The 27,649-nt window shown below is 42.3% G+C and overlaps 1 protein-coding gene across 1 annotated transcript in view; it reads right to left on the bottom strand.

The window, feature by feature from the left end:
* Nucleotides 1-27,649, bottom strand: part of LOC144506053 (cilia- and flagella-associated protein 47) — a 384,789-nt gene that overhangs the window by 46,855 nt on the left and 310,285 nt on the right. Inside the window, exons 32-33 of the mRNA XM_078231872.1 lie at nucleotides 19,178-19,337; nucleotides 7,137-7,231 (exon numbers count right to left, since the gene is read on the bottom strand). Of these exons, the coding sequence (XP_078087998.1) occupies nucleotides 7,137-7,231; nucleotides 19,178-19,337 (255 nt within the window). The remainder of the gene's footprint in view (nucleotides 1-7,136; nucleotides 7,232-19,177; nucleotides 19,338-27,649) is intronic.

Here is a 27,649-nt window from a genome sequence, read left to right as displayed (position 1 = left end):
CTCCAGCTGTTCAGCTACAGCAGATAAATCATCCAAAGGTAATGCCACACAACCACTCTAGAGCAGAATTGGTAAGGGACAGGGATGCTGAATCAGCTGAGCCCTTCAAGAGAGATGATTCTCTGCATCAACTGTGATGGGGCCCCATCAATTATCTGAGAATTCAATATTACGAGATTGTTGAGGATGACAGCAAGTTCCTGCTTTATGCCCTTCTTAACTTCCAACTCACCCTCTTCCTGCTATACGGCACGATGAACAAATGATTGATGACGTGGCTATGGACCTCGTGCTTTCTATCTAACTCTCCTCCCCTCAGCCAAGCCTTTCCTTTCTGATTTTCTATTTTCAGCCACCCAAGAACTGCCACCTGCCCAACCACATAAGCTCCAGATGAAGGGCAGAAAGCAAAAGCATAGCATTGATGAAAATGCCCTGTTACTCACAGCCAGCAGCTCCAATACTGACACTGCACTTACATTGGAGACAAGTCCAGAGATGGAATCAGCATGTGGTGGGTGAGTCACCTGGGTATGAGTGAACTGCGGTCAGGCCATAGGGCAAGGTGCCAGACGAGCTGTGCTTAAGAGGACTCAGATGAACACCTCAATGGGGTGCATAGGATAGCTCTCTGAATGGGCATGCACATCAGAATACTGGCTGCATTACGTGGCCTGCCAGACAACCTCCTGCCACCATCAAGGCACATGATGGAGTCTGGCTCCAATTTAGCAGAAAGGAAGGCACAGAATTTCTCCTCTCCGTTGCCTTGTCATGTTGCAGACCCAGAGGAATTGTCATTGCTGTCCCAATATATGTTGCTGCATGTGTGTCCACGGTTCATCGACCCAACCACCATCCTCGTAAGGATGAGCTAACACTCTCTGACAAAATGGAGGAACTCAACAAAAGACCTTCAAAAAGACTCCAGAGTACTTTCAGGCACTTTACATTTGAAAAGGTTCCAAAAGTACCTTGCCTTCAGTCACATAGGGTGCCTGACCTTTTAAACAGCACTACTGCAAGGCACATCCCTGCAGCTTTACGCTTTTCCTGACTAAACAACTACCTGCACATACGACGACCTGCACATTCATTACTAAGATCTGGCATCAACAGATTGAGCTGTGTGGCAAAATCAACATCTTCCAACATATACAGGGCACACTTCCGCCTGATTGTGCCCGTATCCTTGCAAAGCTGCCACATAGGCTGTATACGAAGCCGCTGTCTGCATCATGCTTAGTGCTATGCCACAGAACCTTGTGTCTATAAAAGTTAAATTGCTACTTTAGACCACACATAAATGTAAAAGTTAAGTAAACATGAAGCCTTGCTGAACCTCACAGGTTTGGCAATGAGTCTCCCACTGCATTAATTATCTGATTTGCTCCTTTGGCCTCTTAAAGCTTGTTTGTTGCTGTTTTTACTACATTTTCCTTTGCCAGATCATGAAGCAGAACAAAAGTTCATACTTGGTCTTACCCCTAACTCTTTGCCAAATTTTCAACTGCTCTGGGACAGTCAGGTGCAGAAAACTGCTCAGGGATCTGTTATTATTGTTGTGGGTTCTCGAGGGGGTTGTTCATGGTCTAGATCTATAGAAAATACTGGAGGCAAGGCTGTTGGTAAAACTACCTTTTATTGAGCACATACTAACATTTTAAAATTATATATCCATGACTGGTAATTCGTAAGAGGGGATAAATAAAAATTAAACAGTAAATAAAGCAAATAGAAAGAACAATGCAGAAAAATAACAAAAGAAAGCTAATAATTAAAGAAGGTGAAAAAATGTTGAACAATCCTACTTCGATATAACTTCAAGAGGAACAGAAAGTCACGGCCCATAACTGCAGCTATTTTTATTTATGGTTTTATTTTTGGGGATTTCATGAAACTTGAGAGATGGAACAGTGGACCCAGTGTTTCCTCGGTGCCCACTGGAAAGCCCAGAGCTCAGCTTTTAAGTTTAAATTTAAAGTAATTTTTTAAGCTTATTTATTAGTGTCACAAGTAGGCTTACATTAACACTGCAATGAAGTTACTGTGAAAATCCCCTCTTCGCCATATACCCGTGTCTGTTCGGGTACACAGGAGAATTTAGCACGGCCAATGCACCTAACCAGCACGTCTTTCAGACTGTGGAAGGAAACCTGAGCACCCTAAGGAAACCCATGCAGACATGGGAAGAACGTGCAGACTCTGCAGAGACAGTGACCCAAACCGGGAATTGAACCCGGGTCCCTGGTGCTGTGAGGCAGCAGTGTTAACCACTGTGCCAGCGTGCCGCCCATGGGTTCCATGCAAGTTTTCTTTTGTGTGACATTCAAAGGCTGATCCAAAATCTATTGGGAGACAATCTGAGGGTCTCATAGAGTCATAGAGGTTTACAGCATGGAAACAGGCTCTTCAGCACAACTTATCCATGCCTTCTTTTTTTTTTAAACCCCTAAGCTAGTCCCAATTGCCAGCATTTGACCCATATCCCTCTATACTTATCTTATCCGTGTAACTGTCTAAATGCTTTTTAAAAGACAAAATTGTACCCGCCTCTACTACTTCCTCTGGCAGCTTGTTCCAGACACTCACCACCCTCTGTGTGAAAAAATTGCCCCTCTGGACACTTTTGTATCTCTCCCCTCTCACCTTAAACCTATGCCCTCTAGTTTTAGACTTCCCGATCTTTGGGAAAAGATATTGACTATCTAGCTGATCTATGCCCCTCATTATTTTATAGATCTCTATTAGATCACCCCTCAGCTTTCTACGCTCCAGAGAAAAAAGTCCCAGTCTATCCAACCTCTCCTTATAAGTCAAATCATCAAGTCCCGGTAGCATCCTAGTAAATCTTTTCTGCACTCTTTCTCGCTTAATAATATCCCATCTATAATAGGATGACCAGAACTGTACACAGTATTCCAAGTGTGGCCTTAGCAATGTCTTGTACAACTTCAACAGGACGTCCCAACTCCTGTATTCAATTTTCTGACCAATGAAACCAAGCATGCTGAATGCCTTCTTCACCACTCTGTCCACCTGTGACTCCACTTTCAAGGAGCTATGAACCTGTACCCCTAGATCTCTTTGTTCTGTAACTCTCCCCAACACCCTACCAAATATACCAAAATGCTTCACCTTGCATTTATCTAAATTAATGCAAGGTGATGCCTTAAGAGTATTGATAGGCAATGGGATCTGGGTGTACAGGTACACAGGTCACTGAAAGTGGCAATGCAGGTGGAGAAGGTAGTCAAGAAGGCATACGGCATGCTTGCCTTCATCAGCCGGGATATTGAGTTTGAAAATTGGCAAGTCATGTTGCAGCTTTATAGAACCTTAGTTAGGCCACACTTGGAATATAGTGTTCAATTCTGGTCGCCACACTACCAGAAGGATGTGGAGGCTTTGAAGAGAGTACAGAAAAGATTTACCAGGATGTTGCCTGGTATGGAGGGCATTAGCTATGAGGAGAGGTTGGAGAAACTTGGTTTGTTCTCACTGGAGCGACAGAGGTTGAGGGGAGACCTGATAGAAGTCTACAAGATTATGAAAGGCATGGACAGAGTAGATAGTCAGAAGCTTTTTCCCAGGATGGAAGAGTCAATTACTAGGGGGCATAGGTTTAAGGTGCGAGGGGCAAGGTTTAAAGGCGATGTACGAGGCAGATTTTTTACACAGAGCGTAGTGGGTGCCTGGAACTCGTTGCCACGGGAGGTAGTGGAAGCAGATGCGGTAGTGACTTTTACGGGGCGTCTCGACAAGTACATGAATAGGATGGGAATAGAGGGATATGGTCCTCGGAAGGGTAGGCGGTTTTAGTTAAGTCGGGCAGCATGGTCGGTGCGGGCTTGGAGGGCCGAAGGGCCTGTTCCTGTGCAGTAATTTTCTTTGTTCTTTCTTTGTTCTAAACTCCATCTGCCATTCGTCAGCCCACTGGCCCAATTCATCAAGATTCCGTTGCAATCCAAGATAACTTTCTTCACTATCCACTCCGCCACCAATCTTGGTGTCATCTGCAAACTTACTAACCATGCCTTCTATATTCTCATCCAAATCATTAATATAAATGACAAATAACAGAGGACACAGCACTGATCCCTGAGGCACACCGCTGGTCACAGGCCTCCAGTTTGAAAAACAACCCTCTACAACTACCCTCTGGCTTCTGTCAAGAAGCCAATTTTGTATCCATTTAGATATCTCACCCTGGATCCCGTGAGATTTAACCTTATGCAACAACCTACCATGTGGTACCTTGTCAAAGGCCTTGCTAAGGTCCATGTAAACAACATCAACTGCACTGCCCTCATCCACCTTCTTGGTTACCCCTTCAAAACACTCAATCAAATTTGTGAGACATGATTTTCCACTCACAAAGCCATGCAGACTGTCCCTAATCAGTTCTTGTGTCTCTAAATGCCTGTAGATCCTGTCTCTCAAAATACTTTCCAACAACTTACCCACCACCAGATGTGAGGCTCACTGGCCTGTAATTCCCAGGCTTTTCCCTGCAGCCCTTTTTAAACAAAGGCACAACATTTGCCACTCTCCAATCTTCAGGCATCTCACCCGTGACTATTGATGATTCAAATATCTCGGCTAGGGGACCCGCAATTTCCTCCCTAGCCTCCCATAATGTCCTGGGATACACTTCATCTGGTCCCTGGGATTTATCTACCTTGATGCGCTTTAAGACTTCCAGTACCTCTTTCTCTGTATTTTGAACTCTCCTCAAGACATCACTATTTATTTCTCCAAGTTCCCTAATATCCATGCTTTTCTCAATGGTAAATACTGATGAGAAATATTCATTTAGGATCTCACCCATCTCTTGTGGATCCACACATAGATGACCTTGTTGATTCTTAAGAGGCTCTACTCTCTCCCTTGTTACTCTTTTGCCCTTAATGTGTTTGTAGAAACTCTTTGGATTCTCCTTTGTGTTATCTGCCAAAACAATCTCGTGTCCCTTTTTTGCCCTCCTGATTTCTCTCTTAACTCTTCTCCTACACCCCCGATACTCTTCAAGGGATGCACTTGATCCCAGCTGCCTATGCATGTCATGTGCCTCTCAAATGTAATTTTTTTTGGTTTTAAAACACTCTGTGTATTGTGCAGGTCAGGTATTGTACTATTAGTTTTTTGGTGTGTCATTTTGCTTCTGTATAATAATCCTACTTGTAAATAAATTTAATTAAGTTTTGGTCTGAAAATAGAGTAGTATTTAACACCTTTCAGAGCAGACAAGAAAACATGGCAGACATCCAAATTAGTCTCTTGTGCTTTGCACTGTAAAGAATGGGTAATTGTTGCTCCTGCGACATGCCATTCTACTTATGACATACATAAGGACCGGGTTCACCGGAAACCCAAGAGTAAAGTGTCTGTAGAGGTCTTGGCTCTACTATGATGTTGGCAGAAGAGAGGTGAAAAACAAAACGGTATAAATCGCTATTAGTGTTAGATAAATATGTTTAGAGAAAGCATGACCTTTATTCATAGATGCATGAACAAAACTAGGATTATAAATAATGTTTTTTAAGAGAAAACACAAAGGGCAGAATTCTCCCATTTTGAGAAATGTGGTAGTGGTGGGCGTCTCTGGCAGCACCTATCCTGCCGACCAGACCAGTGGGATCGCGAGCCAGATTCAGTGCTTGGAACTTCATGAATTACATACAAGAATGTTCCTCTCTCAGTCACCTAGCAGGCCCATAGCTGATTCATCTGCCCGCTGTCAGCTGATCCCGGCCATATTAACACACCAGTCCAGCACACACGCATCACTCTCTCCAGTCAACCTGACTTCATCAGCTCCTGCTGGGTCAGCAGCCCAGAGGAAAAAGGCAGCAACCTCAAGAAGTCGTCTATTTCTTGATTCACCCACCCTCCCCCTGAGGCCATCACCTGTGAAACACCCATGCCCAACTTGGACCTCCACCCATCACATCTGAAGACTTCATGCATTTCCTACCTGTAAATGTGATATCCCTTTGACCCCCTTGTTTGTGAGCTCTTCATGCAGCATTGTCGGGGTCCAGCTTCCCTCCCCTCGGTCTTCTCAATGTCTTCAACTGTTCATCATCCACCTGCTTGCCTCTCTGCCTGCCATTGTGAGCACTCGCCCTTCCACCACTCCTTACGCAGCCCTCCTTCCACACTGCCCCCTTTGTCTTTGTTCGGCCAAACCCCAGCCTCATCACACACTCCTCCAAGTTGAACTTGCGACATTTGTTGCGGTGGTTGCATGAGTCCCTCAGCACAGTGCTTTCCAGATAGACACTGGGGGGTAGGAGACCCCTGTATCCCCAACCCCAGGTATGGTACTGATCTGGCTCAGTGACAAAGTGGGGTCCATAGGTCCAGCAGCACAGCACTGTCCATGAAGACCAGCTCAGTATGGAGGAACAGGTCTGCCCCGGCAGAACGGTGATTAGCATATAAAGAGCAGGACAGCACTACGGCGGAAATTTGTTGCATTCATCCTGAAGTCTCTGGCAAACTGAGGACTGCTTTATGCACACTCATTAGCAATCAGGTTTGATGTGGATGTGATTTCATACTGCATGATGGGATTCTGGTGGGCAGCTGTTTTACTGAGCATTCATGAGATGGAAATGAATGCAAACTGTGTTTGCGCCAATGGCAGCAGGAAGAGTGACCAGCCATTAACCCGTCACTGGGAGAATTGCAAAGTGATTATTCACTGGCAGGTTTCTGACTTTTTGCCCCTTGCCAAATTCACCGCACTCATCTGCCACCAAACATACTTTCAGAGATACAGGTTGGGAGAATTCTGCCCTAGGAAGAAAGTGGGCAATAAAACCATTCATGAGTTGTCAGTGTAAGTTTTAAGACTATGAAAAGTTTTTGTATCTATCTAGCCTGTTCAGCTATCTGCCAACATAGTGCGACTTCTACATTGCTGATAAGACTACGTTGTTCTTTTGGTGCATTTTTACTTTTGCATCTGCATTTCTTTTTACAGAAATATACATTCCCCAGTAAAGATGACTTTTCATGAAAGGCAGCTTCAACTGTTATTCTCCTTGCCAAGTATTTGTGAATGGTTTGAACTGCTGCACTGTAGTTTAATAGTTTGACCTATTGTGCTGTATCCTTTACATACTTACCGGGGGACAGTTTTGTGGATATTGTTTCAGGGATACCATAAATTGGATATAGCCATCGAATTCCTGAAATGCCTCCCCCAGGTGATCTGCAAAAGCTAAGCAGAAACAAATTATTGTTATTTTCATAAACCATATAGAGCAACATGAGACTGAAATCTTTAATCTCATTGTTTACAGTGCCAGAGCAACTAAACCAAGAAGTGAGGATTAGGAGTGTGGTGATGGGGGGAGAGGTGATAGCTTTCAAATTCACCTTCTGGGCAGCAATTTTGTAGAACAAATTGCTTGCTCGTTTTATTATCGCCCAATTAAAATTCAAATGACCCATAGGAGTCATAAGCCAAGCATCCCTAAGCCTCCTCTGTGATCTTTATCAGCTACCGACAATTCAGTTTTCTGTGCACTTTCACAACTGAACTATTGGTAAAGATAACAAATGAATTTGAGAACACTCCTGTCATTGAACGTATCTGAAAGATGAGAGGTGGGCCAAGGATGACAAACAGTGGGCAGCAGTCCATAACCAATGATAGACCACCTTGCTGGAGCACAGTGTTTAGGAAGATTAGGACTAATGAAACCCAGGGATTGATATAGCCCATGAAAACTGATGATGAAAGCAACTAGGGCAGTGGGTCCCAAACTTTTTTCACTGGGCCGCACTTTCGGAATAAAAATTTGCTTGCGCCACACCAAATTTTTTATTGATAAGAAATACATTCAAAAAAAACCAACTCCTAGCAGTGCTTGATTCATAACATAGAACACAACTACTTTATAATATAATCATGGGACATCCAGAAAGTATAAAACAATCACTTTGGAAAAATATCTAATTAACGTTTAAATGTTTCTTTGATTGTCCTTGAATCTTCCCGCCACGCTTGCCATCCTCTCTTGCCGCACCAGTGTGGCGCGCCGCACCCTTTGGGAACCACTGAACTAGGGGTTTCTTGATTGGTGAGAAACAGAATACATGGGTGAATTTGCAAAGGAAGCAGCATTGAAGGTAGGTAAAGGTTGAGGGTTATAGGGAGTGCAGTTGGGAAAAGAAGATTTTGGGGTGGAATGGAGATCAGAAGTTCATGGATAAACAATGAAAATTATGGATTGGGGTATGTCACAGAGGATGGCAAAGGAAGCTAATTGGAAAGTGGGTATTGAAGATTGGAATGAAAGTGTGGATTCACAGCAGGGAAGTTTTGGAGTACCTTGGGTGCAAGGGCATTATTAGCAGGGGTTGAGAGGGGGTGAAATAGGAATGAGGGCATTCCGGATAAAATAGGATTTGCGCTAATAAATGTCTTGCACTCTCCTTTATGTGCAGACGGCACAGTAGCACAGTGGTTAGCACTGCTGCTTCATAGCTCCAGGGACCTGGGTTCGATTCCCGGCTTGGATCACTGTCTGTGTGGAGTTTGCACATTCTCCTCGTGTCTGCGTGGGTTTCCTCCGGGTGCTCCGGTTTCCTCCCACAGTCCAAAGGTGTGTGGGTTAGGTTGATTGGCCATGCTAAAATTGCCCCTTAGTGTCCTGAGATGTGTAGGTTAGAGGGATTAGCGAGTAAATATGTAGGGATATGGGGGTAGGGCCTGGGTGGGATTGTGGTCGGTGCAGACTCGATGGGCCAAATGGCCTCTTTCTGCACTGTAGGGTTTCTATGATTCTATGATGTGCCTTTCCTCACTCTGAGTCCTGGTCAATCATCTTAGCCAAATTCATCCAAACCCAGATGCCCAAGGTCTTCCTACAGCTCTGAATGTATCCCTGCTAGAATGTAATCCCTACCAATTCACACCTATACTTCCCAATGATGGGAGAAGAGAAAGATAGAAATAAAAATGTAAACAAAAAAGATCAGGGTGCAGACAACGCAACACAGAAGCTTGAAGAAACAACAAAAGACCAGTAAATACATAAAGAAAACCAGAAGTACACAGGAAACCATAACTGGAAAAATTAAAAGCTGACTAGCAATGTTAAATGTCAGAAACATGTAACATAACCATTTGTTGAAGCCAGCTAGAATATCATCTTTTTGCAGAGTTATTTGGTCACAGGGGAGACTAATATTTGCTATGAATGAGCATTTACAAATTGAACAGTGGATCCTCGAAACAATATTTGGGAATCTTCATTTTTTTTAAACAAGCTCTGAAGAAGAGCCGTCCAGGCTCGTCAGGTTAACTCTATTTCTCCACAGATCCCCTGAGTTTTTTCAGTATTTTCTGATTTATTAGTTACATTCAGTATCAGCAATGCAACAAGCCTTATAGCAGAAGATGCTTAAATGGATGGTCTTTCATAAATACATACAATCCCTGCAGTGCAGAAGGAGGTCAGTTGGCCCATCAAGTAGGCACCAACTCTCTGAAACAGCATCTTACCCAGGCTCACCGTGTCCCTCCACTCCCCATAATCCTGTGCATTTATTTTGGCTAATCCACATAACTTTGGACGTGGGACTTTTCCCCCGGCGCACTGGGGGAAACGCACACAGACATGGGGGACAATGTCTGTGTGGAGATCGCACAGTCACCCAAGGCCAGAATTGAACTCGGTCCCTGCCACTGTGAGGCAGCAGTGCTAACCATTGTGCCACCATGTCACCCCAGCTTCTTTAGCCTTCCACCATACTATTTTTTTTAATCATGAGCAAATTGTCCCCACTTATTGATGTCTGTTCGTCACTACTTCAGAGCAGCTTTCAAACAATCCTTACAGCTTTAGCAGCTACAAAATCATTTTCCAGATGTCAATACAACATGAAAGATTTCAGTGCGACATGAAACACACAGATGTATGATAAGCAATGTCAAGGGACAAGCAATTGTTTAAAAAAGTCCTATTATTTTAATCTATTATTGTTGGAAAAATGGTCCTCCACTACTATTAATTCATTTCCTTCTCTGACAAAAAAATAATTTTCTCCTGCTAACCCATACCATTCCCTTCCTATCCCCTACCTGCAGCTTACAGTAAAGATGTGCAGAGGGTTCCACGAGAGCACTATTCCTGTGATTCTGAACTGATATGAAAGCTAAACAAATTATATATGTGTCAAATTTACTAAGATGCTGCTGTGATAATGAACCACACAACTTTTTCATTTTTTAGCCTCTACAAAGATTTAACACAATGTCCCCCATTTGTCTCCATTCTTATTTACCATGACCTCTGTAATTATTGGTGATGGACATTCATGATCAATGTCTAGGGAATCTCTTTGGGAGAGATCAATTAATAAGATGTTGCTCAAGATTTTTAAAAATATCTATTTTTAAATTTCTTCTTTTCCTACTTCTCCTTTCCTTTTCTGAATATCCACTGTTTCTTTCCTCTCTTGATTTCTATTCCTGTACCACATTTGAGACCAAGTTCACCCACTCTTATACACCCTGCTTCTCAGTCATTCCTCTGTTTCTTCCCCATTTCTTAAATCTCACTGGTTGAGGACAGTCTAGTGGTCCCACCATTCACCAAGGTCCCAGGTATCCCCTTGACCTCGCTGTCCCTGCTATCAGCTCGCACTTCCAGCACAGGCATCTCTTGAGATAAAGGGGCAGGGAAAATGTCTAACTAATGGGGCACACTCTGAAATGTTCCTCTTTAGCAAATTCTGGGCCAATGGCTAGATAAAGATGGCAAATCACAAGTTCATTGTTTGATACAAACATTAGGTTTTCTTCCTCCCTCAACATAAATTCTTTGCTCAACTTCAGAAGTTTTAGGTCAGTTAAAAGGACAAATCAGTCACATGAAATGACAACTGTGGCAAAATTAGAATTGCATTATGCAATTCCTTCCTCTTTTTCTGAAGGAGCTGACTTTTGAAGAAATATAGTCTGCAAGGTACTTGCAGTCATTTATTATTCCATCCAAGAGGCCAAGTTAAGCATAGTACAGTAATGCACTGATGTTACATTTTGATAATAGTGACCCAGATTTTGTGGCTAGAATAATGGTAGCACTGTCAGTGTTCTTCATTACCTGTGAAACTGACAGCAACTTTTGGAATCCCAACATGTGCAGTTAAATGTGGGGATACAGAAGTTGCTGTTAGTCATTGCCTGCCCTCTCCACATGCTAGTGAATTCCTGTAGACAGCAATCTTGAGAAATCAATGGACTGACAGGGGCTTTGGTTTTATTTTGTAATATCACAATTAAAGGCCCCTGAAACAGTTATGCCTTGTTAATGAGTTGTAACTGTTTTTTCGTAACAGCATAATAAGTTATAACTACTGTTTAACAACCTCTCTGGTGTTGGAAAGTTAATTTTATGTATGTATATTTTTTTATTAGTCACATTAACACTGCAATGAAGTTACTGTGAAAATAACCTATTCGCCACACTCCAGCACTTGTTTGGATTCACTGAGTGAGAATTTAGCATGGCCAATGTACCAAACCAGCATGTCTTTCAGACTGTGGGAGGAAACCAGAGCACCTGGAGGAAACACGCGCAGACACGGGGAGAATGTGCAGACTTTGCACAGACAGTGATCGAAGCTGGGAATTGAACCTGTCCTCAACCAGTGAGGCAGCAGTGCTAACCGCTGTGCCACCATAGCATCTTCCATCATGATAAAAATTCCATTGTTTTTATTGCAATAAAATTATTTTTTGAAGTTTGTGATATTTAAAGTTTATGATAATTCAGCTTCCAGCATGTATGTCCAAATCATTATTTCACTTTTGTAAAAGTTATAAAAATTGAAGGATAATGAGTGCACTTTACTTCCTGGTTTTGATTTGATTTATTATTGTCACATGTATTCGTATACAGTGAAAAGTATTGTTCCTTGCGCGCTATACAGACAAAGCACACCGTAATAGGGAAGGAAAGGAGAGAGTGCAGAATGTAGTGTTACAGTCATAGCTAGGGTGTAGAGATAGATCAATTTAATATGAGGTAGGTCCATTCAAAAGTCTGATGGCAACAGGGATGAAGCTGTTCTTGAGTCGGTTGGTACTTGTCCTCAGACTTTTGTATCTTTTTCCCGATGGAAGAAGGTCGAAGAGAGTACGTCTGGGGTGCGTGGGTTCCTTGATTATGCTGGCTGCTTTGCCGAGGCAGAGGGAAGTGTAGACAGAGTCAATGGATGGGAGGCTGGTTTGAGTGATGGACTGGGCTTCATTCACGACTCTTTGTAGTTTATTGCGGCCTTGGACAGAGCAGGAGCCATACCAAGCTGTGATACAACCGGAAAGAATGCTTTCTTTGGTGCATCTGTAGAAGTTGGTGAGAGTTGTAGTGGACATGCCAAATTTCCTTAGTCTCCTGAGAAATTAGAGGTATTGGTGGGCTTTCGTAACTATAGCATCCGCATGGAGGGACCAGGACAGGTTGTTGGTGATCTGGATACCTAAAAACCTGAAGCTCTCGACCGTTTCTACTTATCTCCATTGATGTAAACAGGAGCATGCCCTCCACTACGCTTCCTGAAGCCGGTGACTATCTCCTTCATTTTGTTGACATTGAGGGAGAGATTATTGTCATTGTACCAGTTCACCAGATTCTCCATCTCTTTCCTTTACTGTATCTTGTCATTGTTTGAGTCCGACCCAAATCAGCAAACTTGAAAATCGAGTAGGAAGAGAATTTGGCCATACAATCAGGATGTATAAGGAGTACAGTAAGGGGCTGAGGACACAGCCTTGCGGAGCACCGTTGTTGAGGATGATTGTGGAGGAGGTGTTGTTGCCTATCCTTACTGACTGCGGTCTGTGGGTTAGGAAGTCTAGGATCCAGCTGCAACGGGAGGAGCCGAGCCCCAGGCCATGAAGTTTGAAGATGCACATACATCCTTAGAGACAGGATGTATGTGCATTTAGAACGGAACAATCTCATTAGTGACAGACAGCAACGGAACAATCTCATTAGTGACAGACAGCATGGTTTTGTAAGAGGGAGGTCGTGCCTTACAAATTTGGTGGAGTTTTTTGAGGAAGTGACAAAAACGATTGATGAAGGAAGGGCCGTGGATGTCGTCTATATGGATTTCAGTAAGGCATTTGACAAAGTCCCACATGGCAGGTTGGTTAAGAAGGTTAAGGCTCATGGGATACAAGGAGAAGTGGCTCGATGGGTGGAGAACTGGCTTGGCCATAGGAGACAGAGGGTAGTGGTCGAAGGGTCTTTTTCCGGCTGGAGGTCTGTGACCAGTGGTGTTCCGCAGGGCTCTGTACTAGGACCTCTGCTATTTGTGATATATATAAATGATTTGGAAGAAGGTGTAACTGGTGTAATCAGCAAGTTTGCGGATGACACGAAGATGGCTGGAATTGCGGATAGCGAAGAGCATTGTCGGGCAATACAGCAGGATATAGATAGGCTGGAAAATTGGGCGGAGAGGTGGCAGATGGAATTTAATCCGGATAAATGCGAAGTGATGCATTTTGGAAGAAATAATGTAGGGAGGAGTTATACAATAAATGGCAGAGTCATCAGGAGTATAGAAACACAGAGGGACCTAGGTGTGCAAGTCCACAAATCCTTGAAGGTGGCAACACAGGTGGAGAAGGTGGTGAAGAAGGCATATGGTATGCTTGCCTTTATAGGACGTGGTATAGAGTATAAAAGCTGGAGTCTGATGATGCAGCTGTATAGAACGCTGGTTAGGCCACATTTGGAGTACTGCGTCCAGTTCTGGTCGCCGCACTACCAGAAGGACGTGGAGGCATTGGAGAGAGTGCAGAGAAGGTTTACCAGGATGTTGCCTGGTATGGAGGGTCTTAGCTATGAGGAGAGATTGGGTAGACTGGGGTTGTTCTCCTTGGAAAGACGGAGAATGAGGGGAGATCTAATAGAGGTATACAAGATTATGAAGGGTATAGATAGGGTGAACAGTGGGAAGCTTTTTCCCAGGTTGGAGGTGACGATCACGAGGGGTCACGGGCTCAAGCTGAGAGGGGCGAAGTATAACTCAGACATCAGAGGGACGTTTTTTACACAGAGGGTGGTGGGGGCCTGGAATGCGCTGCCAAGTAGGGTGGTGGAGGCAGGCACGCTGACATCGTTTAAGACTTACCTGGATAGTCACATGAGCAGCCTGGGAATGGAGGGTTACAAACGATTGGTCTAGTTGGACCAAGGAGCGGCACAGGCTTGGAGGGCCGAAGGGCCTGTTTCCTGTGCTGTACTGTTCTTTGTTCTTTGAGTCTCGTAAGAATAATGGTGTTAAGGGCTGAGCTCTAGTCTATGAATAGGCATCTGACAAAGGTGTCTTTGTTACCCTGGTGTTCCAGGGTTGAGCGTAGGGCCAGGGAGATGGAACTGATTTAACCTTTCGAAGCACTTCATAATGATGGATGTCAGAACCACCGGATGATAGTCATTAAGGCACACTGCCCAGCTTTTCTTTGGTATGCGGATAATGGTCGTCTTCATGAAGCAGGTAAAGACCTCAGATTGGTGTAAAGAGAGGGTGAAGATGTCTGTGAATACCCCCGCCAGCTGGTCCGCGCAGGACCCGAGTGCTCATCCGGGTACCCCATCTGGGCCAGTTGCTTTCCGTGGGTTGACTTTTGAGAAGGCTGCTCTCACGTCGGCAATGGTGACCTCGGATACAGGTTCAGATACAGGTCTGCTGCATGGGATTGGCTGCTTACTCTGATTGATCACTGTTGTTGGGCACCTGAAGTTCCCTTGACTTGGCATTGGATTCAAATTAACACTGGAAAGGTCAAATGCATGCCACAGAGATGTGGATTCTTGTGGGAAGCTTGCTTCATGGCGAACAACACACTTAATTGCTTCACCGCTGACCACAAAATTCAGACCAGCAAAGATGTTCTCCAACACGTCCTTTTACAGTTAAGCATTCATTTTACTAAGGATTCAATTACAGACAGAATGGGCTTCTTAAGAGACTAGTTACAGAGCAACATTAACAAGTTTTCACTTCCTATTGTCTGGAGTAGGGCCACTCTGTAGTTGAAGTTAAGAAGGGTGTTTTGCTCTACACCTGAGTGTACAGTGCCTGATCTGTGAATGGTTAACAGTGACACTGGATGCCCTTAACAGAAAGTACTTTATTCTCCAACACTAATAATACCCACTTTCCCAATAACACAATTCACAAAAAAAAGGCAAAAATAGAGTTGACGCAAAGTTTGTTGTAGTATTGATATTCTGCCACAAGATGTCACTAATATAATTAGTAAATAATGTATTATATGTAGAAAGCTTGCTAAAGACATCTAGAGACAGTTCATCATTACTGCATCAATTTTTAATCTCTTTGGCTTCTTAAATTCAATACTGGGTTCCCGAAAAGAAAGGGAGTCTGAATTCTCTTCCTGGTTCTAAAATGCTTATTCTAATAATACTTGTATAGCTCAAGTATCCACTCTTTAGTATAGATTTTAACCCTTTCACCCACAAGTAAGAGTTATGGATGAACATAAGAAGAGCCACTTCGCCCTTCAAGACTGTTCGGTCATTTAATGAGATCAGAGTTGCAATGCAAACTAACTCCATCAGTGTGCCATTGCCTTCTATCTCTCAATAAATTTGGTTGACAAAAATCTATCGATCTCAGGTTTAAAATTAGCAATTAATATAACATTCATGGCAATTGTTGAGTAGAGTTCCAAACTTTTACAAGCCTTTGTTTACAAAAGTGTTTTCTAATTTCCCCCCAAAAAGGGTCTGATTTTAGATAAGTTTTAGATTATAACCCCTACTCCTCAACTCCTCAGCCAGCAGTAATAGTAACTCTCTATTTACCCCATCTTATCACTAAATATCTTGAAAACTTTGATCAGATTACTCCTCAACCACCTTTATTCACGCCATCACTAACATTGCCTATTTGCATATCCATACTTAACTTTATCCTGGTCTTAGCTCATTTGCCGCTCAAACTCCCATTCCTTGGTTGAATTTAGACGTGACTATTCCGATGCACTCTTGATCTTCCACATTTTATCCTCTGTAACTTTGAGCTCAATGCAAAACTCTGCTGTCCCCGTCTTTACTCGCACCAAGTCCCAGTCAGCTCGTGCTTGCTGACCTACTCCCAGTCAAGCAATGTCTTTGCTTTTAAAAATCTCGCTCTTGTTTTCGTATACCTTCATGGTCTCACCTCGCCTATCTCCAAAGTCTTTACCAGCTCAACAACCTTCCGAGATTTCTGCACTCCTCTACTTCTGGCCTCTTAAACATCCCTGATTTTAATTTCTCCACCATTAGTAGCTGCACCTTCAGTTGCCTCACCCTGAGCTCTGGAATATTCTCCATACACCTCCCCACCTCTCTTTAACTTTCTTTCCCTTTGTATGACACTCCTTTAAATCCTCCTCTTTGATCAAGGTTTTGGTTATGCGATCTAATATTGCTTTATGTAGCACAGTGGCCAGAATTTTCCAGCTGTTCGTGCTGGCGGAATCCTCCAGTTCTGCCAATGACGACCCCCACCATGGGTTTTCTGGTGGCAAGGGGTGCATTGAACAAAAAACCCTGGTAACAACAGCAGGATAAGAAGATCACACTATCAGCCAATGGTGGGCCACCTCCACCGCCATAAGACACACGGTGGGTTGCGTGGAAACTCCCGACCAGTGTCTTATTTTTAATAATGCTCCTGTGAAGCATCTTGTGACATTTTATTATGGTAAAAGCACTAATTGAAATGAGACTGTTGTTGTTAACCATCTAAATTCCAGGGAATACAATCTTAGCTTGTGTAATCCCACCTCGCAATTTAATCCATGGAGTTCAAGTACCATTCTGGCAAATCTACATTCCACTCAAGGCCAATACATCCTTCCTATTCACTTGCAGTGTCCAGAATTGTTCCCAGTATCCCAAGTGTAATGTAATTAGGACTTTGCATGGTTGAAGTATGATCCTACTCCTTGCATTCTAATCGTGTGGATATAAAGTTCAGCATTCCATTATCCTTTTTGATTATTTTATGTACTTTTCCATGACATGCTAATGATTTATGCACTGGGAATCCTAAGGACTGTATTTTTCAGCCACGCTCACCCCAGAACTGGAAAATCCCGCCCAAAGTCAACGGACCTTTGCATGATCTGCCCCCAGCCCACTATGATTCCCGTGGCGGGCGGGATGGAAAAATTCCCCCTCACCCCAAGTCTCTTCAGACCATCACAGTTTCTAGCTGTTCACCATTTAAAAAGCAGCTAATTCTGTTCTTTTTAGGTCGAAAGTGGATGGCCTGACATTTGCCAATGTTGAAAGCAATTTGTCAGTTTTGGTCATTCACTTAAGCTATCAAAATTGGTTTGTAATGTTATGCTTCTATCTCCAGTGCTTACAGTGTCAACTATCTGTGTATCATCAGCTGATTTAGCTATTTAACTTTCCATTCCATTATCTAGGTTGTCAATAAATATGGTGAAACTTGGAGCACAAGTACAGATCCTGTATTTGTACAACACCACTAGTCACATCCTGCCAATGTAAGTACCTGCCCATTATCCTCTTTCTCGGGCTCCTGATGCTCAGCTAATTTCCTGATCAACAGATCAAAATTTGTCTTCAGTACCATGAATTTTAAATTTAGCCCTCTGAGGAACTTTATCAAATGCTTTCAGAAAATCCAACATTCCTCTGTCTGCTACTTCCGACACCACATCAAAATGACTTCTTTATATTCAGTTTCTGTCCTTAAATCTGACAATCTGTAATTTGCTATCAACATAAACGATCAGTATGCACAGAGAAAATGTATCCTTTATTCCTTTTAAGCACAATCCTATTCTTACTCGAATATTCAATGTGATGGCTGGCAATTTAAAACTGCACAGTGGTTAGCACTGCTGCCTCACAGAGCCTGGGACCTGAGTTTGATTCCCGGCTTGGGTCACTGGCTGTGAGGAGTTTGCACGTTCTCCCTGTGCTTGCGTGGGTTTCCTCTGGATAGATTAGGTAGATTGGCAATGATAGATTGTCCATCAGTGTCAGGGGGTTTAGCAGGATAACTATATGGGATTAAGGGATAGGGCCTGGGTGGGATTGTTGTCGGTGCAGGCTCGATGGGCCGAATGGCCTCCTTCTGCACTGTCGGGATTCTATCTTCCATCATTCTATCTAGGACCTGGAAACTCATGATCAGCACTGAGGGAAATTGATCAACTGCTCACAAAGTGAATATATATAACTATCACTTCATCAATCGCTATGCCACCAACCCCACCTCTGTGATAGATGGAAACCAGGCAGGTGAGCAATTTAAATAGAGGAGGATATTCAATGTAATTTTATTTAGCAGGAAACATATTCAGTCTTTTCTCATCCCAAGTTGAGTGACTGATATTTCAATTGGCAACACAACCACCATCTTCTCTGTCTCTTCAAGTGTCGTCAGCCTGCTGGATTGACATTTAATCCTGGATGAGCTGTAATTTTGTCGAGTTAAACATTGGAAAATTGAACTCATTAGAGGTCATTTCAACATCCAAGAATGGATGGGTTGGGACCAGGCAAGAGGTAACAAAATCAGAAAAGAAATAAGCACAACCACAACTTCACTCCAACCCACCCTCTTCATGACTTAACTGGCTACATCTGAGTAATCTGCTTATTGGAGTAGGTGTGTTCATTAGCACAGATGGGGGTTAGCAATTAGCAAAACATTTAATATCGTGATTACATGGAAATGAGGCGCAGTTCTAATAAATTTAACGTGCATTTTTATTTAACCCCCCTCCAGAGAGCACTTTCCAGAGCTCAGGAGACTCGCCAGTGCAGGTGGTAGAGAATTTCAGGAGCAGTCCATAGGGACCTTTGAATTTCAAATTAGCCAACCTCAATATACAGTCTTTACAGCTGATTTGTCACTTCCCTCTAGCAAATCCTTGTCAGTATTGAGATTTTCAACTTTCAGGTAAATTTATTTGCTACAGCATTACTTTTTTTCTTTTTAATGCTTAAGTAATGTGATAATCTACAGTCAGAACAGATCTCATCCAGTGGTTCTATCAACTGTAGCAAAATAGCTTCACATGTTCAATTGTGCCTTTAAACAGCTATTGAAACAAACATTTCCGTTAATTTATTCATCTTACCTTTTAAGTTCACTGCTGGTCACTTTACCCATTTCATAAGGCCAGCTACTTTCATCTTGCTTCTGAATTTGAACCACCATCAGACCCTCACACAACACCATATCATCAGGTGCAAAAATCAAAGGGATGTCCAATTTTTCTTTTGGGGGAAGTAATATCCCTATTCAATTGAATAACACATATAGTATTAATATACAGTGATGGAAAATCTTAGAAACCAGAGATATGCAATTCACCTATAGTAATTTCAAAAATTTGACAAATCTAATTTTACATATTAGATATGTAAATGATTTGGATGAACAAGGTGCCAACTGCTAAAGAAAGATGATACCTTATGTAGACATATCAGTTGATATTCAATTTATGCAAGTCATAATGATAGATGTGAGATGATTAGGGGACACTGTTAAATTTAGGAAGCTATGCAAGGGAAACATTGCAAATCCCCTGATACAAAGTGGGGAGAGGAGTTGCAATAAAGACATGAAATTTTAAATCTGCCCGACAAAATATTCAATATCCTGTTTATGTGTCTATGCGCTATGTGGCAAATAAAAGAGTAAAAGAGCAGCTTGAAATAAGCAGCTACAGTAAGTTAAAGAACTATTCCAATTAGTTGCCCTTCACTTCCAGAACCATAACTGTCCTTTGGAAAACACAAGATGAAAGATTCTAAAGGATGAATGGGTCAAAGTCAAGTATTTATATATTCTGCTTTCCATTGCACAAAATCCGCCTCAATTTCTTCTGATTTGCTCGTTTGGACTTTTGATTGCCCCTTGTCCTTAACAATTGACCCACTATATTGCTGAGGCTAAACAAAACAGAAAAGTGTTTGTTCTACCCTGTAAATTAAACAATAGCATTCCAGCAGATCCATTTGACATACTTAAGAGAAAGTTAATTTAATAGAACCTACATCCCACCAGACCGAGCTCATTAAAATTCTCTCTTAACTGCAATGAAAACTTATTGAGTGGTGATGGATATTACATCTGATCCAAACATATTTCTTATTGTAACTGATCACAAGCCAGAAGAATATTTCACCAGTTCTGTTATTTTTGTTAATAAATACCTTCATTGTTAGCTTCCTCCGTTTTATTAAAGTTTCAGTCTTTCTCTAGAGGGCAAATACAGTTGACTAGAAATTCAGAAGCTCCTGGTTTTGAAGAAATCATGGGAATTGCAAGGTCTGGAAGGGGGTTCGTGATTCTCATTGGTGCAGCTGAGCACCTTGGAAGACATTGCGGGTCTCAGTTGGGGTCTGGTGCATCTTGAGGGATTTTGGGTCTTGTGGTGGTAGTCATAGTCTTCGGTGGGGGCTACTTTGGTGGCTTAGGGAAGAGCAATCAATAGCCTTTGGAAGGCTGGGGAGGGTGAGCAACCTGGAAGTCAAGTCCCCTGCGAAGGGATGCTGCAGGTTGGGGAGTGTAGAGGTTTGCATATGTGGATTCCTGGTTTAGAGTCAGGGACTTTGGGAGGAAGGGAATTTGAGGGTTGTGCAACAATCAAGACGATGGTTTACAGGTAAGTAAGATACATTTTTCTGCATGCAATTTGTAAGGTTGGTTTCCCCACATGCAGCTTGCGATGGTGCTGACTACTTTGGAGAAAACTGATATTGAACCAGGACTGCAAGCATGCATTAAGACCCTTGTTAGAGATTGACCCTCGTTGGGCCTGGATAAAGGGCATCTCTTATTTGTATACGCACAATTTTTAATCACAAAACGTGAACAACATGTTAAGGAAGCTGTTGCACACTGCTACTATACAGTGATAACACAAGTGATATTTTCTACTAAATAGGGTAATGGGATGCTACTGTTAGTCCATAAGCTGTTCGGTCTATCACATGATTGAGCAATGATGTGTGAGAATTTCAGTGTCGATGTGATGCCAGGTACATAGGCCTACAATTAAGAACATAAACATAAGAACATAAGAACTAGGCGCAGGAGTAGGCCATCTGGCCCCTCGAGCCTGCTCCACCATTCAATAAGATCATGGCTGATCTTTTTGTGGATGCAGCTCCACTTACCTGCCTGCTCACCATAACCCTTAATTCCTTTACTATTCAAAAATTTATGTATCCTTGCCTTAAAAACATTCAATGAGGTAGCCTCAACTGTTTCACTGGGCAAAGAATTCCACAGATTCACAACCCTTTGTGTGAAAAGGTTCCTCCTCAACTCAGTCCTAAATCTGCTTCCCCTTATTTTGAGGCTATGCCCCCTAGTTCTAGTTTCATCCGCCAGTGGAAACAACTTCCCGGCTTCTATTTTATCTATTCCCTTCATAATCTTATATGTTTCTATAAGATCTCCTCTCATTCTTCTGAATTCCAATGAGCATAGCCCCAGTCTACTCAGTCTCTCCTCATAAGCCAACCCTCTCAACTCCGGAATCAACCTAGTGAATCTCCTCTGCATCCCCTCCAGTGCCAGTATATCCTTTCTTAAGTAAGGAGACCAAAACTGTACACAGTATTCCAGGTGTGGCCTCACCAACACCTTATACAGCTGCAACATAATCTCGCTGTTTTTAAACTCCAAACAAAATGTTCCTCCAGCTGTTTGTAATAGGCAAAGTACAGACAATACTTGCGCTTGCAAAACCTACAATAAAATGTCTACTGTTAGATATAATTCTGTGATTGCTGAGTGCCTGCTAAACAATCCTGAGTGTGCTAATAACTACACTAACAGCCAATTGAAGACGATCAGTTGACCTTGTAAATTGTCATTTATGCTGGCTATATGTGTAGACAGCTATTCTCTGCAAACAGAAGAAACATGTTGAAGCTGTGCACTGTTTTCGAATTACCCAGCAGCTTGGGGAGCCTATAGTTTCCCTAAAGCTTTTTCCATGAAAGATGGCGTTAATCAGAGACCTCTTGCAAACCAATCAGCACCGTTTTTTTCTCCTGTGGTGCAAACTGTGTGCTTGCTTGAAATTAGGCATTCATACATTTGTCCTGATAAGTGCATCCTGTTGATGTAATAAAATGTCCCAGTGATTTTTACAAACTGTAATCAGACAAAAACATGGAATCAAAGAGTGAGGGGTATTAGGGCAGATGGCCAAAAGCTTGGTCAAAATTGTAGAACCAAGATTTAGCTCTGATTTATCCTTAGTGAAGCAGAACAGATTTTCAAACATGGTAAGTCAGTAAGTAAACTATGAATTCCATCAAGTTACCTTACTTTACATATATCAATCTGTTCCAGAAAGCCAGTTTTAAATCTGATGTATAAATATATGGCTCGAAAGTCTAATACTCTATCTACCGACCTGGGCATTCTGAGGCTTACATGGGGCCCATGTGCCTATTGTGCTATTGGTGTTCATTGGCCTTGTGCTAATTAGGTAACTTAGCCTGGAAAAACAAGTCTCAGAAGGTAAATTTTGTTGGATGATATCAGTTTCTTTAAACAATTATAGTGTGCCAGTACTTGAAGGGGTGCGTGTGCAACAGCACAGTCATTTTTTCTGTAGTTCTATACCTATTTGTCACCTGTACTGACTTTCAAGCTGTGTCGAATGAGGTTTTGAACACAAATGTAATGCATTTATATCATCTTTGAGTAAGCTGGCTGGTCTGTGGAGGAAAATAAGAGCCAAGTATATCGAGAGAACAAGTTAGAGAGATGCAATGTATTCGGGCAGATTTAACTAATTTTCCCAAGGGAGACCTTCAGTATGTGTTACTTTTAATTATATATTTACATCTGATAGGCAATTTCCAGAATAGAGTAAAGCTGAGAAGGAATTAGAGAAGAGAGCTGCGAGGCTGCGATCAGTGGTTGTTGTCAAATAAAATCATTGAAATATTTTGATACGAAGTGGCTTAATAGAAAACACAGTGCAAAACTATGGGCAGTTCCATAACAGATGAAAGATAAGGAAGGGGATGGCAGCTCTTCAGATTTTCTACATTGTTTGCCAGAGCATGGACTTCCAGTTTCATAAAACACATGAAAAAAAGACAAGATGAGCTCCCTAAGATTCAGCTGGCATCAAATCCTTCAGTGTGACCATGAAGGAAAATTTCAAGAAATGAGATGATTTGTGGATATAAATGTAAATCCTTTTTAAAAAACCCATTCCAGCAATGTTCACAGCTGTTGCCATAGCATATCGACTAAATTGCAGCAAGCTATGGTTATATTTGAAAGATTATGCTGGTCGACTTTTCCAGAGAAAGGAAGAGAGAATAAGGAAAAGAGTCAAACTGTCAGAGAAATACAATGGAGACAATAGAAAGTACATGAGCAATGCATAGAGAATAACAAAGCGAAGGAAGACAGAAATGATTAGAGGGGGCAGGAAGACAGAAAGATTGTCACACTCACCCCCAGCCCCATTCTCTCCCCATCATTTACCTTTGTCCCCAGCATTCCTCTCCCCCAACTGCAAACCTACCTGAGGGTCCATGCCACCATCGTAGGCAAATTATTTCTGGCAGACTTGGCCAATGGAATGAATTTCTTCCTGTCTTGATTCTATTTTCTCTCCCCATTCCCATTTACATCCGTAACTCTCCCAATGCCCTCCACTCTTTTAAATGGCTCTAGCTGCCTCACCCTAATAAGAACATAAGAACTAGGAGCAGGAATAGGCCATCTGGCCCCTCGAGCCTGCTCCGCCATTCAATAAGATCATGGCTGAACTTTGATTCCTGCACAAGGACACCCAGGTCCCTCTGCACAGCAGCATGCTGCAATTTTTTACCATTTAAATAATAGTCCATTTTGCTGTTATTCCTACCAAAATGGATGACCTCACATTTACCAACATTGTACTCCATCTGCCAGATCCTTGCCCGCTCACTTAGATTATCTGTATCCCTTTGCAGGCTTTCAGCATCCTCTGCACACTTTGCTCTTCCACCCATCTTAGTGTCATCTGCGAATTTTGACACACTACACTTGGCCCCCAACTCCAAATCATCTATGTAAATCGTAAACAATTGCGGTCCCAACACTGATCCCTGAGGCACACCACTAGTCACTGATCGCCAACCAGAAAAACACCCATTTACCCCCACTCTTTGCTTCCTGTTAGTTAACCAATCCTCTATCCATGCTAATACATTACCTGTAACACTGTGCACCTTTATCTTATGCAGCAGCCTTTGGTGCGGCACCTTGTCAAGATACACCACATCCACAGGTTCCCCATTGTCCACTGCACATGTAATGTTCTCAAAGAATTCCACCATTCTTACCAATGGGACAATTTATATCCAGATGTCTCGCTATTTCTTCCTTGATGATAGATTCAAATATTTTCCCTACTACAGAAGTTAAGCTAACCGGCCTATAGTTACCTGCCTTTTGTCTACCTCCTTTTTAAAACAGTGGCATCACATTTGCTGTTTTCCAATCTGCGGGAACCACTCCGCAGATGGTCTCCTTTGCACCATGGAATCCAATCACTCTATAGTTCCATCCTACACAAGGAAGATCTAAAGGCTCTCTGTTTCTTTCTTGACTTCATGTCGAATCAGGTCCTATCCACCACCACCAGTTGTTCTCATATTGAGCAACTTTCCCCTCTGACCCCACTCGCTTTCTCCAAAGGAAAGGTGTTGCTATGGGGATCCACACAGGTCCGGGCTATATCAAATGCAAAATAATGCGGATGCTGGAATTCGGAAATAAAAACAGAAAATGCTGGAACATTCAGCAGATCTGGCAGCATCTGTCCTAACTTTGCCTTTTTTTGGGATATATGGAACATTTCTTTGTTCCAATCCCACTCAGATCCTCTCCCTCTCCTCTTTTCCCAATGCATTAAGGATTGCAAGGCAGCTGTTTCCTGCTCTCATCCCAAACTGAAAGATTTTACCAACTTTGCTTCTAATTTCAATCTTTCCCTCATAGAAATGCAGAAAATAGGAACATTTGGCCTTTCGAGCCTCCTTCACCATTCATTATGATCATGGCTGATCATCCAACTCAATAGCCTGATCCTGCCTTCCCCCCATATCCTATGATCCTCTTCACTCCGAGAACTGTATCTAACTCCTCCTTGAAAACATACAATGTTTAGGCCTCAACTGCTTTCTGTGGTACTGAATTCCACAGGCTTACCACTCTCTGGGTGAAGAAATTTCTCCTCATTCCAATCATAGAATCTCACAGTTCAGAAGGAGGCCATTCGGCCCATCGAGTCTGCACCGACCACAATCTCACCCATGTTCTATTCCCATGACCCCATGCATTTACCCTAGCTAGTCCCCCTGACACTAAGGGGCAATTTAGCATGGCCAATCCACCTAACCTGCACATCTTTGGACTGTGGACGGAAACCAGAGCACCCGGAGGAAACCCACACGGACACGGGGAAAATGTCTTAATGTTTCACCCCGTATCCTTAGACTATGACCCCTGGGTCTGGACACCCTCACCATTGAGAACGTCCCTTCTGCATCTAACCTGTCTGGACCTGTTAAAATTTTATAGGTTTCTATGAGATCCCCCCAATCTTCTAAACTCCAGCGAATATAATCCTAACTGATTCAGTCTCTCATATGTCAGTCCCAGGGATCAGTCTGGTAAACCATCTCTGCACTCCCTCTAGAGCAAAAACATCCTTCCTCAGATAAGGAGACCAAAACTGCATGCAATATTCCAGTGTGGCCTCACCAAGGCCCTGTATAATTGCAGCAAGACATCCCTGCTCCTGGAGCCGCATCCTCTCGTTATGAATGCCAACATACCACATGCATTCTTTACCGCCTGCTGCACTTGCATGCTTACTGGAAGACTGAAAATGGCAATTGATCATTCTGTCTGGGGGTTGGGCATGGAGGACTTCACCCAGCATAGTCTATCTTCTGTCCTTAAACAATGCTTTTAAAGGGAGGGAAAATTATATTATAGTTTAAGATGAATAAAAGTAACCATGACACAAGGTATCAGAGGAATCCAGATCCATCCAAGGTGAAAAGGCTTTGACTGCCAGCAACAACATCAGCGATAGTTGCAAACTCTCCTATATAGACTGGGAGTCTCCAGAAATTGAGGATTGACCTCCTGGACATTGATCTCAGCAATTCAGGAGAGTTAACATTGGAAGAATGTGGCCTGAAGACACTATCAGCACCGACCCCCGAACAGAGTAACAGATTGCAATTCTCATACTTCTGACTCCATCGCCATCCTGAAGTCATCTACTTATTTATTTCTCAAGCCTGCACTTTAACCTTTGCCAGAACATTGTTAATCCTGATTTGATTTATTATCACATGTATTGGTATACAGTGAAAAGTATTGTTTCTTGCACACTATATAGACAAAGCATTCCGTTCATACAGTACAGAGAATGTTAAGCAGACTGAATAGCATGGGTTGTAAGTCAAATGGGTGTGGTAAGGAAATTTGAGTGAAGAAGTTCAGTAGTCAGAAGTTAACGAACAAGTAACTATGTTCTTTGAATATCTTTAAAGTAACTGTGCTTAAGATAGAGGCTAGTTATTAGTATTCACGTTCTTTTGCTCTGTATGGCAAACTTATTTGGTTTTAACAATGACCCTGGTGGCTTAATTTTTTATCAGTAAATATCTGGGTTTTCGGATTTCAAGATAAAATGAGAACGATGCTCGGCTCTGCCGATCTCATATCACAACTAAATGACAATCTTCTCCTGCTAAAGGAGTTTCAGAACATGACTTTAAAGATTCAGTTCTGCAACTGACAGGTTTGGATTAAATTAACATCAAACTAAACTAAATATCTGAACCAAACTAGTTTTCTCATCCTGAAAGATGACATGCAGTACAAAAATTAATCAAACCCTGTCTTTCAAATACTCGCATTGTATCTCGACTTCCAAGTAGTTCATTACTGCATGACTGTCAAGAATGGTTTCAAGTTTGCTTTTGATTTCTGATTCCTCTTCTGTTCCATATACAAGCATTTTTCAACTGATTTTTTGAAATTTTCTTTCCTCATTTCTTTTTGAGGAAGAAACCCAGAAACCTGAGAAATAATTTGGTGTGACATTAGCATACTGACATTCAGTGCATTTGTACTAAATCACTTTTTCCACTATTTCAGCAGTGGAATTAATCAGTTACGTTAGTGGTCAAAAATGTATTCATGTCCATTTGTCAGTACCAAATAGTATAATTTATATAGTGCAGTATAATTTCAAGGTTAAAGGATGGTAATATCCATTTCTTCCATCACTAACTGATTGCTTCCTTTTAGTGACCTGTATATGGGCTGGAACTTAACAGGCACAGGCCCATCTATCCATTTGAAGCTCATGTTACACCAGTAGGATGTTTTTTTCTCTCTGTCAAACAAATGCTAGTGTTCTCCTTGAAGCCAGGTCCACAAGAATTCAGGCAAAACTACTACAAAATCATATTTCCTGGACAAGCCGCTGTGTCTGGATGGCGGAAAATAATTTCCTTCACCAGGATCAGTTCTCTCAACTCTCTAATGGCCAAAG

This window comes from Mustelus asterias, chromosome 17 (genome assembly GCF_964213995.1).
Source record: "Mustelus asterias chromosome 17, sMusAst1.hap1.1, whole genome shotgun sequence".
Taxonomy (NCBI): domain Eukaryota; kingdom Metazoa; phylum Chordata; class Chondrichthyes; order Carcharhiniformes; family Triakidae; genus Mustelus; species Mustelus asterias.
This window is presented reverse-complemented; position numbering and strand designations above follow the sequence as displayed.